Source organism: Callorhinus ursinus, unplaced genomic scaffold (genome assembly GCF_003265705.2).
Source record: "Callorhinus ursinus isolate GAN/ISIS: 27379988/994484 unplaced genomic scaffold, GSC_fseal_2.0 scaffold18, whole genome shotgun sequence".
Lineage (NCBI taxonomy): Eukaryota > Metazoa > Chordata > Mammalia > Carnivora > Otariidae > Callorhinus > Callorhinus ursinus.
The window spans coordinates 29,893,583-29,911,823 of record NW_027397080.1 but is presented as its reverse complement, the minus strand read 5'-3'; the positions used below and the strand labels follow the sequence as shown (position 1 = coordinate 29,911,823).

General features: G+C 54.2%; 1 protein-coding gene across 3 annotated transcripts in view; it reads right to left on the bottom strand.

Annotated features, from left to right (window-relative positions):
* Positions 1 to 7,416: 7,416 nt before the first annotated feature.
* CTNNBIP1 (catenin beta interacting protein 1) overlaps positions 7,417 to 18,241 on the bottom strand; it is a 50,492-nt gene continuing 39,667 nt past the window's right edge. For all 3 annotated transcript variants that reach the window (XM_073903376.1, XM_025855699.2, XM_025855700.2), the window contains one exon: positions 7,417 to 9,863. In XM_073903376.1, coding sequence (XP_073759477.1) covers positions 9,805 to 9,863 — 59 coding nt within the window. In that variant the 3' untranslated portion in view covers positions 7,417 to 9,804. The remainder of the gene's footprint in view (positions 9,864 to 18,241) is intronic.

Below are 18,241 nucleotides of genomic sequence, written 5' to 3'. Positions count from 1 at the left end.
GCACACAGGCAGACCCAAGACCCCCAGGGCACAAAACCACACACTTCCTTGCTCACTTGTGGACTGGCTGGGGCTTTGCCAGGACGCAGGCGGTTGGGCAGCAGCCTCTGGAACATTCCCAAGAGGTTCTTCAAGCTTCTACCTGCATTGACCCATCGCTTACACCCATACTTCATTAGCTAAAGCCAGGCAAGGTCACGCTTACTTAAAGGGGGACAGGGCGACACAACCCTTCCACATGCCTGGCAGGTAGGGGGCCGGGAGGATCCAAGGTGCTGCACTGAGGCCAGCAGCAACCCTGTTTTACAGCTGGGAAACTGAGGCTCAGGCACATGGAAGAGAATCAACCAAGGTCAGGGGCCTGAGGGTGGTCCCACGCTCTGTCTGCAGGGCCCCCCCCCCTCCCCCCCCCCCCCCCCGCAGCCTCCTCTGCTGGCAAATGACCTTGAGGAGCTCAATCTCCTAAGCCTCTCTGCCCTCCACACCCAGGCCTGAGCTTGTCCTCCTGGCTTCTCAGAGTGGGGACAGACTACTTCCGTCTTTCCTTCCCCCAGGGACAAACGCTTGGGGCCCTGAGGAGATTACACAGCCTGGGGAGGGAAGGGGTGATAAGAGCAAGCCCATCCAGCACCAGGAGGAATGCTCCAGGCCAGGCAGATCACGCTGTGCTGCTGGTTGTCCTGCAACCCCCAGGCTCCAGCCTGAACTCCAGGACCTGCCCTGACACATCACTCCAAATGTTTTCTCCTTCTGAAGCAGCTTCCGGGGCCTCTCGGGCTGCCCTTTCTCGGTCTGGCTCCTGGGGAGGAGCCAGGGACCAGCCAGGGCACACAGCAGGCCTCTGCCACCTCCTTGCCCTGACCCCAGCGTGAGCCGCACAGCGGGGCCGGGGGCAGGACGGCCCACGGGCGGTGCAGGAGTTCTGCGGGGCCCTCCTGACCACCTCAGCTCCCTGCGGACAAGCCTCCTTGGTGACCAGGGTTTTCCTTCCCCGCGGGATGCTGCTCTGTTGCGGCCTATTTCCAGGTCAGTCAGGCCCAGTGGCCTCGGAGACCACAGGGCAAGGCTGCACCCTCTCGTCCGTCGTCCGTGCCTCCCCTCACCTCGCCCATGGCAGGTCCTCGGTCAGCAGTTCCTGACTGGCTCAGTGGTGCAGCCGGGCCGGGTTAACTCTCCGGGAGTCTGGGGGAGTCTGGGGGTCATCTGGATGGCCCAGGGCTCACCCGCCTCTGGAGCAAGCCGCATCAGCCGGGAAGACCTGTGAGAGCTGCGAAGAAGGAAGGTTCCAGATAGAAACCTTGAGGGACCAGAGTCCAGGCTGCCCCTCGCAGGGAATGGCTTGTCTGTCGCCTCGGGCAGCTCCGGATGGGGTGTGGGGGGGTGAATCGGCCAGAGGAAAGTCCACAGACCACCCTCGCCTGGGATGCTGGACCCCCACGCCCAGACGGATTCCCAAGGAACGAGCCAGCAGGAGCAGTGGGCTGACAAGGGTGGGTGGGCCGGGCTGTTGCTGAGGGAGCGGCCCCCCGAGGCCAGAGAGACCCACGAGGCCGTTTGGAGCCCTGCGACGGGTGGGAGCATGTGTGGGGACAGCCAAGGGGGAGGCTGGCCCCACCGGGGACCTGTCTCGCTGTCCCCTCGGCCAGGCCCCTTCTCCGCGCACAGCTGAGCCCCCCAGCACGCCCGGGGCCGGGGAGTGCTGCCCGGGCTCCCCAGGGTGGTCGGTGTTTTTCTCTCACACAAACACAGGGACACATGAGGATGTGCAGCCTGTGGTAAACAAAGAGCTATTTTTACCGCCTCATTGTTTCCTCTCGCCCTGTCCTAGCTCCCAGGCCAAGGGCCACCTCAGTCCTCCGTCCTCACAGCCCCTCGCCCCCCGGCTCCGGGGCCTGCCTGACCACCACAGGCTCTGCCCTGCCAGGCGCCCGCAGCGCAGCCACCAGCTCTCCCTCGGGGGCAGCCTCGGGGCCGGTCTGCAGAAGGGGGGCCTGAGGGAGCCTGCCCCATGACCACGGTGGGCCTCTCAGCCTGTCTTCCCCCCAACATCTGACTGTTTCCACCCACGGCCTGTTCAGAAGAAACCCCTGGAGCAGCCCAGCCCCTGCCTCGGGGGAGGTTGAAATTGGGACCACCACCACCCCCCCCGCACCCCCAGTCCGCAGGGTTTGAGCTGCTGGGTCCTGGAGACAAAAAGGAGGCTGGCCTTCAGTCAGCCTTGTGGTTGTGAAATCCTCCCCAGCCGGTACACCCCTATCGCCTGTCGGGGTGTGTGTTGGGGGGCGGGGGGGGGGGACAGGCCGCTGCGGCTTCTCACACGCTGACTCCAGGCAGCACCCGAGAGCTAGTGCCATTACTATTCCATGTTCCAGATTGGGAAGCAGGCTTGACAATGTTGAGTGATGCGTCCCCATCCAACAGCTTGTAACTAGGGGCGCCTGGGTGGCTCTTGTCGGGTTAAGCGTCCGACACTCCATCTCAGCTCGGGTCTTGATCTCAAGGTCGTGAGAGGGAGCCTGGAGTCGGGCTCCACGCGGGAGAGAAACCTTGAGGTTTGTGAGGGGGAAGGGCATTCATTGGAGCAGTCCCTCGAGGGGGTCCCCCAGATGGACTTTGTCGCAAAAAAAAAAAAAAAAAAAAAAGCCTGTAACGGTCTGAGGCTGAATCGGATCCCAGGTGTGTGCAGCTGAGCCCGGAGCCCAGGAGGGCCTCCCCTGACAGCAGCCACTGCCTGAGGCCTAGAGGGGCTTCATGCCACTCCTTGGGGTTCAGTGTGGGAAGGGTAACGTTAGGCCCTGGGGGCTGAGATCTGTGACCTGGGAGGGCCCGGAGGAGGGCAGCCGGGGAGGGCTGCTGGGGGCTCAGGGCTCAGGGCTCAGGGCCCAGCGGCCCCCCTGTCCTCCGCCTGTTTGCTTGGAAGCAGAGCCGGCTGCAGTGGGAAGGAGCCTCTGGCTGTGATGGGGTTTTTTTTTAACCACTTGATCATGATCAAGGATTTAATTTTATCCCCTTCTCTGGCTGGCTCTGATTCTATTTGGAGTTTGAGCACGAGCTAGTGAGCAGGAGGGTCCCTGGAAGACAGGACTCCCGCCCCCAGGCTCAGCAAGGCCCCTCCTTGCCTGTCCAGATAAGACAAGGTCCATCTGGGGGACCCCCTCAGCCCCGCAGGTTCGCGCGGAGGCTGACGGATTGCTCCAATTAACGCCCTTCCCCCTCACCAAGCTGCTTAGCAGAGGGAGAGGTCTGGGGTGGGGAGGGGAGCAGAAGGTAGCTCCCCCTCAGCCTCTAACAAGGGATCATCTCAGCTCTCTCTTACTCATCAAAAAAGTGTTTAACAGGGGCGCCCGGGTGACTCAGTCGGTTGGTTACTCGTCGAACTCTTGACTTCAGCTCAGGTCATGATCTCAGGGTCGTGGGATCAGGCCCTGTGCTCAGCGGGGAGTCCGCTTGGGGTCCTCTCCCTCCTCCCTCAGCCCTTCCCCCTGCTCGCCCTCGCATTCTCTCTCTCTCTCTCTCTCTCTCTCACATAAATAAATAAATCTTAAAAAAAAGGAAAAAAAAGGAAAAGGCAGCATTTAACAAGTACCTGGCTGGACCTGGGGCCACATTCCTCCCCTCCAGGAGCTGCACACGGGCCTTGCTCTGAATGACTTCAAAGTAGAGAGGATGGGGGGGGGACACCATCACGTGACTTAATGACGCCCATATGTGCCGACCACCCACTGTGGACCGGTCTCTGCTAAACTGGTCATTTGCATTATATCATAATTCTCAGCAACAGTCTTATGGGATAGATGCTCTCGTTCCCATTTTTCCAATAAGTTGGATAATTTGCCCCAAGTCACGCAGCTGCCGAGTGGCAGGGCCGGTTCTCAGTCCCACCAGCCAGCCTCCAGAGGTCTCACTGTCTCCCCAGCCCCCACCTGCGTGGACATAAAGATTTACACTGTGGGACTAAACAGTATAAACCAGGTCAAGAGACAATTGTGTTTATCTAGGGCTTTATTGGATTCATTTTTTTGTGTAGAATCTGTCAAAGGTACAATAGGCTTTATTATTATTCCCATTGTGCAGATGAGAAAATTAAGGCTGAGACCTGCCCAAGAGTACAGAGGTCACAGTAGGGAGGCAGGGCTCCTAGCCTAGCCTGCAGTCTCCCAATTCTGAGCTCTTTCACTGACTCACGTGGGGACAGGGGTGCTTTGAGGCTGGACTGCCAGTTTTGGCCGGGGCTGTGAACAGGAAGAGGCAAGGAGAAGTGGAAGAGGAAACCATTCTAGAAAAACCAGCTTAGCCTGGAGAACTGCTGGGTCCCCACGTGAGGCATCAGAGTGGTGAAAGGTGAAGAGCAGGAGTTTCGATGGCTGGCTCTGGGCAGCTGCCAGGGCACCGTGAGGTGGTGGGAGGCCAGCTTCACACCCAGGCTGGAAAGGCAGAGGCTTCACCCCAGAGGTAAGGGCTGGCCTGAGGACCCAGCACCAGACAAATATTTAACAACCTACGATAGCTGGACACAGCGGGACTTAGAGAACAAGAGCAAACCCCAGATTGGTCCTGGGGTCACGGAGAGGGCACTGGGCAACCCGGTGATCTAGGGTTTACTCTCCCCTACCCCCACCCCCATCAAAATAGTGGCTACAAGCATGGAATCTGGGCTCAGACAACCTGGGTCCAAGTTCTGACTGTAGCACAATCATCGTTAGCAAACTATGTAACCCCCCATTCCCTCATCCGTAAAATGGGGATAATACCATACAGCGCTATGCATCTGCACACAGGTGGCGCCCAACACACATTCCTTGTGTCATTAAGATGGGGACAAGGGGGCGCCTGGGTGGCTCAGATGGTTAAGCATCTGCCTTCGGCTCAGGTCATGATCCCAGGGTCCTGGGATCGAGTCCCGCCTCGGGCTCCCTGCTCAGCGGGGAACCTGCTTCTCCCTCAGCCTCTCTCTCTCTCTCTCTCTTATGAATAACTAAATATAATCTTAAAAAAAAAAAAAGACGGGGACAAGGTAGTTACCTGCATAAAAGATGTTTGTGAAAACCCACCTTCAAGGGCCAAGGCCAAAGCCCAAGGAGGTGGAAACTCTCAGAGGTCCTAGGTCTGAAGTCACCTCCCGGGGCTGTGTATGTGGGGCGGGGCTCCCACAGGTGTGCAAACAGGGAGGCCACCTGTTGCACACTGTGCACCTTCCCTGGGGACTCAGGAAGAGGCCCGGGCAGGGTGTAGCTCGGCTCCTGTTAGCAGCTCCCCCTGGCCTGCTTGCCCGGCAGGACTGGCAGGTCTCTCTGGGAAACCATCCGTGAGGGAGCAGTTCCAAAGTCAAGGAGGAAAGTGAAGGCAAAGCATTGGCTGATATTCAACAAGCATTTCACTGCCCTTATTCTTTGAGGAGGCCTTTCTTTAAATTAGGACTAGCAGCCATGGTCACCCCCAAGCCCCCTCCCCCTCAAATCCCCTACTAAACGCCCAGTTATTGCCCAAGAAAAGTCAGTTCCTTCATTGGACAGAGAAACGTTTTCTAAACATGGCCTCAGATCAGTCTGGGACTATCTCATCTTCTGGGAAAGGGGTGGGTGCCATGGGCAACAGACAAATTGAGAGAGTGCCCCGGGCAGGCGGGGCAAGTGGGTAGTGGTGGGGTCCCCTGGGCCCCCCGACCCCGAGCTCCCGGCCCTGCAAGCTGGTTCCTGCCCCCACCACCGAACCAGGTGCCATGGAGGGATCGGTTTCCCTGCTACAAAGGGTCCCGTTCAAAGGGTGGAGCAACCTGGATTCTCCCAGCTGCTAGGCACCTGCAGGGACAGGCAAAGCAGACCTTCAGTCTCAACCACCCTCCCCCCAGGGCTGGGAAACACCAACAAAAGGCAGGGTGCCCTACCCCCCTTCTCAGTCCATCCCTGGCCTCCCCCAGACTCAGTCTGGCCCCCGGCTGGCCTCAGGCCTCAGCAGTCCCAGGGCCACCTGTTGTCAATGCTGGCTGCATGCACCTGTACCTAGGAAGATGAACCCAGATGGTTGCCTGCTGTGTGGGCTGAGGGACCCTCAAAGACTCAGTGCTGTCCCCAGTGTTTTCCCTTGGCCTGCTGAGGTGTCCCAAGTCCTCTTTCTTGGTGGCCTAATTCCCATTAGACAACCCCCCATCCCCCTGCAGGATGCCTGCCTCCCTCCCTCCCGGCTCCAGTTCCAGGCTCGCTGCTGGGAGCTGGGCAGTGGGCACCAGAGCCAGCCAGCCCCTCCCTCTGCTCTGCGGCTCATCTTAGAGGAACAGATTGGCTGAGAGGTTAACTCCCCGACAGTGCAACTCAGAACACAAATAATTTACCCAATGTGAGCCCTTGATGCGTCTCTGTGATGTTTGGCTAACATAACTATCTTTTTTTGTCTGTTTCTCAAGAACCATAAAGTCCTTCCTGGAAAGGGAAGGTACGGAGAAAGGCAGGCCAACTCAGTATAAAGCTGGATGTAAGTTACCTGAAGGTCGAATGGGCTATTTTGTGAGGTAGTGAGTCCCCCATCCTAGAGGGGATTCAAGCAAAGGCTGGATAAGCCTTTTTTAGAGCTATTTCAGAGGTGACACACACATCTGGCCATTGTGTGGGCTGCTAGGCAACCTCCAACATCTCTCCCAACACTAAGAGGGAATGATGTCGATTGTGCCATCCGTCCTCATATTCTATGAACCCCACAGTGTTTAGCACCCAGTGAAACTCTTTGAAAAGGAAATAGAAGCAGTGAGTCCATGTAAGCAGCAAAAAAAAAAAAAAAAAAAAAAAAAAAAAAAAAAAAAGGAGGATAAAGGAAAAAAAAAAAAAAAAAAAAAAAAAAAAAATGAAGACCTAAAATGGGATGATGAAGGGTAGAAATGAAAGATTCTAGAAAATGCTTCCAAAGCAAAAATTCCTAAAGGAGAAATGATTTCAGCTTCTAAACTTGAATATACAGCTGAACACCAATAAATCTCCCATTTCTGGGATGACGGAAGGACCGGATATTTTGTTTGGACTTCTGTTATAAGCAGCCCAAGACCACGGCCAACACACAGGATGCTGGGTGTCTAGGGTGGAAGGAAGCATCTTTCAGGGTGCTCGTGTCTGGTCAGGAGCATGGAGGGGCAAGGTCACCTCTGAAGACTACTGACCTCAGGCCAATCTAGGATGATATTTAAAATTTCCAGGTCAAAAAGCGGGCTCAGCCTCCTATGGACCTGTCGGCCGCACTAGGTAAATCTCGGAATCCTTCCAAAGCCCAAGCTCCACGCCAGGTTGCAGACAATTAAACTAGCAAATGTGGTGTTTTTGACCCGCCTTGTGGTGCCTCCTTGAGGAGAGAGGGCCCCGCAGCAGAGCCCATGAGACGAGGAATCAGTGACTGCACTCAACTCTGAGGGAGATAACTCAGCTCACACACCACGCTATTAAAAATCTTTATTGTTAATTTTTTTTCTCCAACAGATATATTTTTAGTCGAAATATGGAGCCACAGCAACACCTTCACTTCTCCCGTTCAGACGACAAGACAGATCAGGGCCATTGCTGTTACAACAGGGACACCCGTGACCTTGACAAGGGCAGGCTGGGGCAGAAAACACACCATTGGCCAGGACACGGCCGCTTTGTGGGAGCTACAGGTACAGAGAGGGCAAATGGCAACACGGCATTGGCACCTGGTGACAGATGTCATAACCTGGGGGGAGGGGGCTGGGAAAAAGCTCATTTTTCCCCAGGGGCTCCAACTGGAGCTGCAGGACTTGGGACTGGGAGTGTGTGTGTGCACACACGACCAGCTCTCCGGGAAGAAGATGCTCTCAGGTCCCTGCTGGAGTCCCCACGGTCCTCGTTCCTTGGGGAGCAACAGTCTTTGCAGGGTAACCTAGCCAGGTCAGCTAACCAGGGCCAGGGGCCCGTGTGTGGAGGAGGTCAGGGCCATCTATGCTGTGACACACAAGTCCTTCTGGGGCAAGGCCCAGACGATGCTCAGAGCACAGCATGAACCGCCCACATGGTCCCAGGGCAGCTCCTGTGATCCATGAAGCCCCAGCCCTGAGACGGGGGAAATTTGGCTCCGAGAGTCTTCTCCTGGATCTGGATATCTGGGGCAAAAAGGGGGCCTCAGCCATTTACTATCTCAGGAGGAGCGTGTAGGCTCCCCATCCCTGGGGCCTACGTCTTTCTCCACCTCCCCACGCCCCGGGTTCCACTCTGGTGAGAGACACAGGGAGAAGGGCAGGGGGAGGACTACCCCAAGGGAAGGGGGAGGACAGGTGGGTGAGACCCGGGGTTCTTCCAGCCCTTCACATACGGCTGCTCGGCAATGTGTTTCCGGGGACCTGAGTTGAGGGCCAGCCTGGTGGGACCTGCTCAGCGAAGGCCCAGCCAGCTGTCTCAGATGGCACTTCATAAATAATGACTCTGTCCATTGCAGGCTGACATGGAGAGAGACCCTCCTGAAGGCGGTGCAGTGAGGGGCGCCGGCCTGGGATCCGAGAACTCCGGGTGCTGGCCAGGGCCTATTGCCCAGCGGCAGGCACCTTGGGAGCCTGGCTGGCGGAGGTCAGGGCTGAGGGTTTTAGAGCCAAAGGCCTCCCGGGCCTTGTGAGCCAAGCTCTGTGAGGGTTCCGGGCTCCTAGGCAGAGAGTTCTGCTCCACTGTGGGGTCTCACAGCCAGGAGCAGCTCCTGCCCTTTGCAGGAGGAGCCCCAGATGAGGCCTCAGGAAGTAGATCTGGAGGGAAGGGCTGAAAAGACAGAGCCGCCCAGTGCGGTGCTCCTGTGCTCGGCATGGGCAGGCTGGAGAGGCCCAGCAATTCCATTCCCCCCCCCCCCCCCCACCCCCTGGGGAGCTGGCTGGTTGCCAACCCATGGAAGTGATGCGCATAAATCCTGCCTAATGGTCATCTCTAAGCTGCGGTCTGCGCGCGTTCAGGACCGCACAAACCTCTTTGGGGGCTCCGCTTTCCAGCTGTAGACCCTGCATGGGGTCTTGGGGGGTCCCCTCACTGGGGAAGCCAGGTGTGGTCGTTAAAGCAAATGCACCCTCCAGGTGGGTCCCCGGCTGGAGAGGGACTGCTCGCAGCAGAGTGGGGGGGCAGCCCATGGCAACGGGAGTCCTGGACGAGCCAATGAGAACCCAAACACACGTATCAAAAACCAATCAAATGCAAACACAAACAAAACACGGGAAAGCAGCAGCAAGCTCTTTGTGTAATAAATATTGCAAAGCGCACTTGGTTTCTTTCTTTCTTTTCTTTTTTTCTTTTCAAGTCAGATATAACAACCAATGTCCCGAACCCTGTTTTCAGCATTCAAAAGAGAGAAGCTGTTGCTATCAGCAGAACACCTGCAGCCAATCAAAGAAAAAACCGTTTCCCACTAGCCGGCCAATCAAAATCCTTTTCCAGTTTAAGCAGCCAATCGGGCCTCTTCACATTCCTAAAAAGTGACCTAAATAAAGCACCAGATCTCGGAGAGCTTCCTGGGAAGCCACATACCGAGGCGCAAATTAAAAAAAAAAAAAGAAAGAAAAAGTCAGAAATAAAAATAAAAGGTTTCTGTTGGTCAAGATTTAAAAATAAAAGGGTTTCTTTCTGCAGCCAATCATGAGTCCGTCCCCTTAAGCCAATTGTAATTGCACCACCGGTGACTCCCTCGAGGCCAGCCCTGCTGAGTGACGGCGGGGTGGGGCGGGGTGGGGGTGGGGGGGGGGGGGAATCGGGAAGGTGCTCTGCTGCCACTCAGCTGGCCGAGGTCCTCACAGATCTCTTGGCCCTTGCCAGCTTCCAGGGTGTTCCAGGGGGTTCACCGCTACTGCCTCCGGTCCTCCGTCTCCGACCTGGAGAACGCCATCACCACATCCTCGGCACCTGCAGACCAGGGGACAAGAACCGTTGGACGGGGCAGTGCAAGGCGGCTGGGGCCCGTTGCAGCATTGGTCCGCCTAGTGCGGTCCTCCCCAGTACCCAGTGCTTCCAAGGCAGCCTACCTCCTCTCTAGACCTTTCTTGACAGCCTGGCCAGGGGACATGGCCAGCAACCCTGCCGTAGGGTGGCAGGAGGGCCGCAGGGGTGAAGTTGGGAGGCTTGCTTAAGGCTATGGCACTGCAGGCCTGCATGACAAGAACCCAGGGCTGCTGTCCTAGCGCAGGGCTCTGCTCACATCCCTTGCTCCAAGGTCACCAAAGCCAGGGGAGCTGGGAACCTCTGTCTTTCTTCTCAAGGCTTGTGTCTTGATCCCTTTGGAGGTTCTTGCTCATTAGGACTTCTTTTTTTCTTTTTTTTAAGATTTTATTTATTTATTTGACAGAGACATAGCGAGAGAGGGAACACAAGCAGGGGGAGTGGGAGAGGGAGAAGCAGGCGTCCCACGGAGCAGGGAGCCCGATGCGGGGCGATCCCAGGACCCTGGGATCATGACCTGAGCCGAAGGCAGCCACTTAACGACTGAGCCACCCAGGCGCCTCTCATTAGGACTTCTAATAGCCATCCCTCTTTGCCCAAATCCAGCACCTGCTCAAAGGAGCATAGCCGGGTACCCATTTCCAGCATGCAATTGGCCTGCCTCCTACAGAAATAGATAATGGCCAGAATCTTTAGTATTGTTATTTTTAATCATAGATTTGAGATTCTGGTCCAGGCGCTCATGAAATCACTTCCTTTGTCTTGTTTTCCATAAGACAGGCTCTGACATGCAGCCAGAAAAGGCAAGAGGGAGGAGGGAAAGAGCTCAAAATACTGACCTGCTGCAGCCACCCAAGACTGCTCGGGCAGGAAGAGGCTGCAGGGCAAGGCGGGCTGACCGGCAGGTCCCGCCCCCTCCTGGGCCCTGGCCCTCCCTGGGGCCTACTGTTTTCTCCCCTTTTCCTCTTTCTCTCTTTCTTTCTTTCCATAGTACTTGTTTTTTAAGAATTTTTTATTTTCATTTTTATGTCATCTCTACCCCCAGTGTGGGGCTCAAACTCACAACCCTGAGATCAAGAGTCGCCCGCTCTACCGACTGAGCCAGCCAGGCGCCCCTCCCCCTTTTCTCACGGGTGGTTCTTCACCACGCCCTGAACAAGAATCCGTGGCCAGGGCCTTTGGGACATACTTCTCTTCCAGACCATTGGAGGGATTCTCCCCAGGAGGGGAGGATGGGAAGGGCAGACACAGGAAAGGCCACAGAAGAGGGGGCCAGTGTGCTTGGTGCATGGCAGAGTTTCGGGCATGGTGTTGGCCCGCGTCCTCCACACCACAGAGGAGCTCCCCCTCCTCCTTCCTAACCGTCCCACCACACCAAGGGCTGGCAGAGGCACCCAACTGTGGGTGCTGCAGGAGGAGAGCTCACCCACAAGGACGCAACATCACAGAGATGGGCCTTCACTCTGGCCACCAGGGCACCAAGGTCCTGCCAAGGCAACCAGCCCCCCACTGGCACCCCAATCTGCCTTGAGGGGGTTCTGCTGTTACCAGCACAACTTCCATTCCTGAAAAGGGGAATAAGCATCTAGCAAGAAGCTCCAATTATCTGACTTCTTGGGATGGGCGCTCCTTTGCTTGGGAAGTCCTACAAATCCTTCCCCTTGTCTTCTTGGGAACGTTCTGTTCTCGCCTCGGTCCTAGGACCATGAAATATCACTGCAGGCAGAATTTTCCTAGCAACCACAGAATCCAAGATGACATCATAGCCTGCAGAGCAGCTGAGCTGGTTACCTACCAGACGCCGGTTCTTCCTGGGGCGCGCCGCCTGCCCAGCTCGCTACTCCAGAGGGGCCGGCGGGGGCTGGGGAAGGGGAGTGGTCAGCCATGAGCGGTGGCAGCCTACCTGCTTCTTTCCTTGCCTGCCTCGTGGGCTCTCTCGCAGGGACCTGAGGCCTCTCTGCTGAGCTGCAGGCACAGAAATAGCGTTGGCTACCCTAGGAGGGAATGGTGAGTCTGCAGAAGGAACAGACCAGGGGCTAGGACTCGCAACACGGTGGCCTGCCTGGCATGTGTACCGGGGTGACGCTCTGAGTTGGGGAAGGAAGTGACCTCCTCAAGGTCACACAGGGACTCCGATGACTCCTATTTAGCAAGACACCTGAAACAGAAGATTTGCCAGAGTCCCACTGGTGCCACGGTGCTGGCTGGTCTCCCAGCCCCGGCTGGGGTGGGAAAATCGGCAGCTTCCATTTTTAGAGCCTCCCACTCTGCTGCTGGAGCCGGGTGCGGAAAGGGCCCACAGAGCTGCTGCCCATCCTGTGCCCTGTTCCGTTCCCAAAGGACTTGCTGTTTTTCCCAGGCCTCACCAAGAGGGGACAGGCCCTGCCAGAACATTGTCTGACCTGTCCTTATCATCGGCTGGCCTGCACTCATCATTCCACAAGGGCCTGACCAGGAACTGTGCAGAGGCAAGGATGTTGCTTTTCTCTCTCCTCTTCTCCATGAAATTTGGGCCAGCAGCCTAACAGGGAGGGCATGCTGCTCAGTTAGCTGTTGTAAATTGAGCTCTTAGAGCTTTAGAGCTGGGGGCATCAGGTTGGTCCCCACGGTCCCTCCTGCTCCCTTAAAGTCCAGTATGTGGCAGATCCCTAGGGTGCTCTCCCTGCTGGCAATCACAAGGCTCAGAACAGGAAGGCCCAGCACATGCCTCCAGGCTGTCAGCTAGTTTCCTATACCATTTTACAGATGAGGCTGTGTCCTTCCCGTTGTTAGCTCTGTTGGCGCTGTCTGGACTCGGGCTCAGAGCTTCCGTCCATCCCTCCCCACCTGACGCAGGTGAGCACGGGAGGAGAGAAGCTGAGCAGCCTCTCCTGTTCAACACTCTCTAACATACCGAAAGATAAAGATGGCCAAAACCAGGTGAAGGCATCGCGAGAAAAAGAGAACACACACCCGTCTCTCTTACGAATACAGATATTCATAATACCTGTGATATGCAAAAATACTCAACAAAGTTCTAGCAAACAATACAGCAATATACAAATAGGAGTCCAAACTCTGAACAAGTGAGACTTATCCCAGAAATGCAAGGGTGTTTTAACACCTGAAAAAAGAGACAAAAACCATACAATTGTCTGAATAGGCACGGAAAACACATCTGACAAAATCCAACACCCCTTCATGGAACCACGCTCAACACACTAGTAATGGAAGGGAGATTCCTCAATCTGATAAAGAGCATTTACTAAAAACCCACAGCTGTTATCATACTTAATGGTGAAAGACTGGAAGCTCTCCCCATTCAAGATTAGGAAGAAGAAAAGGATGTCCACTCCTGCCATTTCCATTCAATGTTGTGTTGAAAGTTCAATTCAGGGCAATTGGGCAAGAAAAAGAAATAAAAGGCATCCAAATTAGAAAGGGGAAGAAGTAAAACTCTATTTGCAGGTGACATGGACCTTGTATACAGAAAATCCTAAGGAATCCACTAAAAAACTATTAGAACAAATAAAGTTGCAGGATACCAGATCAATATACAAACACCATTGGTATTTCTATACCTTAGCGATGAATATCTGTAAACGAAATGAAGGAAACCATTTCATTTACAATAGCATCAAAAATAATAAAACACTTAGGAATAAATTTAACAAATGAGGTATGGAATTTGTACTCGGAAAAGTACAAAACATCGCTGTTCAAAAACATCATAGGAAGAAATTTGACACAACTCCTATCAAAATCCCTGCTGCCTTTTTCGCAGAAATTGACAAGCTGCTCCTAAAATTTGTAGGGAAATGCAAAGGATCCAGAACAGCCAAAATCATCTTGAGAAAGAAGAACAAAGTTGGACCCACACTTTGGGGATTTTACATCTACTACAAAGCTACAGCAAACAAGACGTGGTGGGACTGGCGTAAGGAGAGACATGTAGGATGATGGAACAGAACAAAGAGTTCAGAAATAAACCCTCCCACTTAGGGTCAGTTAAGTTTTGACAAGGGTATCAAGACAATTGGGTGGGAAAGAAGTGAACAGATGGTTCTGGGACAACTGGATATTCACATGTCAAGGATGAAGTTGGACCCTTACCTTGCACCATATACAGAAATTAACTCAAAATGCACCAACGACCAAGTGCTAAGATTATAAAACTCTTACAAGAAAACACAGGAGTAAATCTTCATGACCTTGGGTTAGGAAATGATTTCTCAGATATGATACCCTAAGCGTAAGTGATAAAGGAAAAAAATCAATTAAACTGGGCTTTCTCGAACCTAAAAACATTTATACTTCAAAGGATACTACCGAAAAAGTGAAAAGGTGGGGGGCACCTGGCTGGCTCAGTTGGAAGAGCAGGTGACTCTTGATCTCAGGGTGGTGAGTTCGAGCCCCACGTTGGGTTTAGAGATTACTTAAATAAATAAACCTAAAAAAAAAAAAGCTTTAAAAATCAAAATTAAAATAAATTACAATATATCTGTATGTAAGATACATAAGTCATATATCTGGTAAGGGGCCAGTACCTAGAATATATAAACAATACAACACGATAATAATAAAAAGTCAACTCAATTTTTAAAATGGGCAACGAACTTGAATAGAGATTTCTCCAAAGATATAAGAATGGTCAACAAACACACAAAAAGATGCTCAACATCATTAGTCACTGTGGAAATGCAAATCAAAGCTACAATGAGACACCACTTCACACCCACTAGGATGGGGCTGGAATCAGAAAGTGACAATGACAGGAGTTAGGGAGGAGGTGGAGAAGTTGGAACCCTCATATGGTGCTGGTGGAATGCCAAATGGTGCGGCTCCCAGGCCCACTCCACCCTCAGCTGTCCTCTAGTTGCTCAAAACCCCTGCGTGGGGGGTACTTCCTGATTCCCCACCCCCACCCCCGTCCTGTGTGCACGCACACACACACACTCTGCATATAGCACACCAGCAAATCTTATTGGCTCTACTTTTATTATTTTTTTAAAAGATTTTATTTTATTTGAGAGAGAGAGAGAGAGAGCGGGGAGAGGGAGAGAGAGTATCTCAAGCAGGCTCCACACCTAGTGCGGAGCCTACACAGGGCTCGATCTCACAACCCCGAGACCACAACTCCAGCCAAAATCAAGAGTCAGACACCCAGGGCACCTGAGTGGCTCAGTTGGTTAAGCGACTGCCTTCGGCTCAGGTCATGATCCCGGAGTCCCAGGATCGAGTCCCGCATCGGGCTCCCTGCTTGGCGAGGAGTCTGCTTCTCCCTCTGACCCTCTCCCCTCTCATGTACTCTCTCTCTCTCATTCTCGCTCTCTCAAATAAATAAATCTTAAAAAAAAAAAAAGAGTCAGATGCCCAATCGACTGAGCTACTCAGGTGCCCCTCTTTATTTTTTTTGAAGTGTTTTTGTTTTTATTTTGTTTTAGTAATCTCTACACCCAACGTAGGGCTCATACTCACAACCCTGAGATTAATTAAGAGTTGCATGCTCTTCCAACTGAGCCAGCCAGGTGCCTCATGTTGGCTCTACTTTTTATGTATGTATGTACGTATGTACGTGTGTACGTGTGTATGTATGTATGTACGTATTTATGAGAAAGAGAGAGCACGAATGAGAGCACAAGCAGGGGGTGGGGGAGGTGGGAGGGGCAAAGGAAGAGACAGAGAATCTTAAGCACGCTCTGTGCTCAGCAGAGCCCAACACAGAGCTCAATCCCACAACCACAAGTTCACGACTTGAGCCGAAATCAAGAGTCAGATGCTCAACTACCGGTGACTGAGCCATCCAGGCGCCCCTGGCTCTACTTTTAAACTATATCCTGAATACATCACTACTTCCCCTATCACCACCCAGTCCAGGCTACCACTGTCCCTCGCTAGCTTTCTGTACCCCATTTCCTGGATCTCCCCACTCTGGCTCCGATTGTCCATTCTCCACACAGGAGTCAGAAAGAAGTTCTTAAAAACACGTCAGACCCTGCCACTGCTTTGCTCAAAACTCTCCAAAGGCTTCTTAATGCAAGATTTCTCATTGCGCTCAAAGCAAACGCCAAACTCCATACCTGGCCTGCAAGACCCAACATGCTCTGGTCTCTGGCGGCCTCTTCACCTTTTATACACACCCCTCTCCTCACTCCACTCCAGCCCATGGGTCTCCTGGACTCTCTGTCCGTTAGGCACAAGTAACTTGTACCTCAGGACCTTTGCACTTGCTGTTTCCTTTGCCTCAGTGCTCTTCCCCAAGTTCATGTCATAGCTCCTGCTCTTCATACCAGAGTCTGGGCAAAATCAGCTCCTCAGGCCCTCCCTGAACACAGTTTCTAAAAAGTGCCCTGCGTCAGTCCCTCAGAGGGCTGTAGCCTGCTTCAGCATGACCTACAGAGTTATATATTGATGTGATCTGATTCCCCATTGGAAAGCACATTCCATGGAATCAGGGACTTTATCTTGTTCACTCGCATGTTCGAAGCACCTAGAGAGTTCCTGGGACACAGGATGAATCCTCATTTTATAGATGAGGAGCCTGAAGCTCAGAGACTAGAAGCAACTCGGTGAGTCAGTAGCACAGGGAGGACCCTGACCTAGACCCTGAAGTCCGCGCCTTCACCACTACTACACACCGTCATTTCTCCTCAGGAGAAGGCAATAACTGACCTGCTCCAGTCACCCAGGGCACTGTGGCGTCTCAGGCTTCCCGGCAGAGACTGGACCCATCCCTCAGCCCCTATCAGAATGGAACCAAGACCCAGGATTTAAAGAACACCACCAAAACAGCTCTGGGATAGTTGGAGAGAATTCAACATGGAGCCCAAAGCACCATCCCGGGAGGACCCCGGAGCCCAGACCCCTGCCTGCAGCCCCCAATCCCCACCCTGGCCTAGGGCTCTGCCAGATGTCTCCCCAGTCCCACGGTTCACCTGCCATGGAAACAGGGCCAAGGCGCTGGTGAGAACATAGCTCTCTGAACCAGGGCACAGCACCCGTCCCACACCCGATGCCAGCTTTGCCCCTTTAACAGAATCCAGTCAAGTGACTGGGCAGAGAAAAATGACAACTATGCAGGAGCTTAGAAAAGAGAAGCTGACCCCCCGCCGGGGGTGGGAGACAGACAATGGGCTCACTGGTCTGTTTGCAAGCTCAGGATGAATTCACAGCAGCAGAATCCAAAGCCCAGAACAGGCTCCACACACCACCACCAGCACCACCCTCAGCCGTGTCCCCGGCTTATGGAGGCACCTGCACCTGGCCCTCAAGAAGCGTGGCTCCCTACAGGGTGTAGGGGGCTGGGGGCAGGGGGCAGCATGGTATGGAGAATGCCCCGGGCGCACACACACAACCCCCAGCGTCTGGAGAATCCCTCTTGCTCTTTGAGGCTCTAAAATAAAGTCTTTCAAAGGTCTTTTCATAAATACACAAGCACCTCAATATATTTCCTGAATTGCCAGAACACTCCCCTATCAGCTGTCTGTTTCTAGCCGGCTCGGTGATCCTGGATGACAAAGAACAGGAAAGAGGAGCAAGGAGGTAGCTGCAGCCCCGAGGCCAATGTGGGCAGGGTGCACATGGCCTGTGACACAAACCCGTCTGGAGAAATCCTAGTGGAGCCCCTCAGCCCCTTTCCTTTTCCAGGAAAGGCAGAGCTTGGTCTCAGAAAGGCACAGACCCTGGAGCGCAAGCTTCGGGGCAGATGAGGTCAGCTCCGGATCCCACCCTCCCTCTCCAGGAGGGACCCTGCCCAGCGAGAGGCAGGCACGGGAGGAGTGGGGGGGGAGGCCTCCTAGGCAGCTTTGATGAGCCGACCACACAGTTCCTGCCTGCATTCCACCAAAGCGCCTCCCTGCAGGGGGACAAACAGACCCCGAGAGCTCTTCCGGCTCTGGATGCTGCAAAGGCCACCTTAGAACCAGCACTCAAAGGTGGATAGGGAGGGAAGACAGCTCTTAGGGCAGACCCTGCCTAGAAATTGGTCCCATGGTATGGAAAGCCTGGTCCAGCTCCCACAGGCGGCTGGCCCCTGGGCCCCACGGTCCAGGGTACAGCCCTGCACAGATGTCATTGAAATAAAGGGGGACTCCCAGGGACATCAGTCACTGGTGGGGGTGTCCCCATCACCCAACTCGGAGCCATGAGCTGGTGCAGGCCCCGCCTCCCACAACCACGGGGCGGGCTCTGAAACCCCTGCGCCCCTTGCTGGCCAGAGTTTCCTAGGACTGCTCCAGAGTCCCATGTTCTGGGGCCAGGGAGCTCCTGACCTCCGAAGGGGCCTCGCACCTTCCTCGTGAGAGTGAACAACTAGGGACTGGAAAACTCAGAAATGGAACCGCGAAACCTCAGAGGTTTCAAATTCC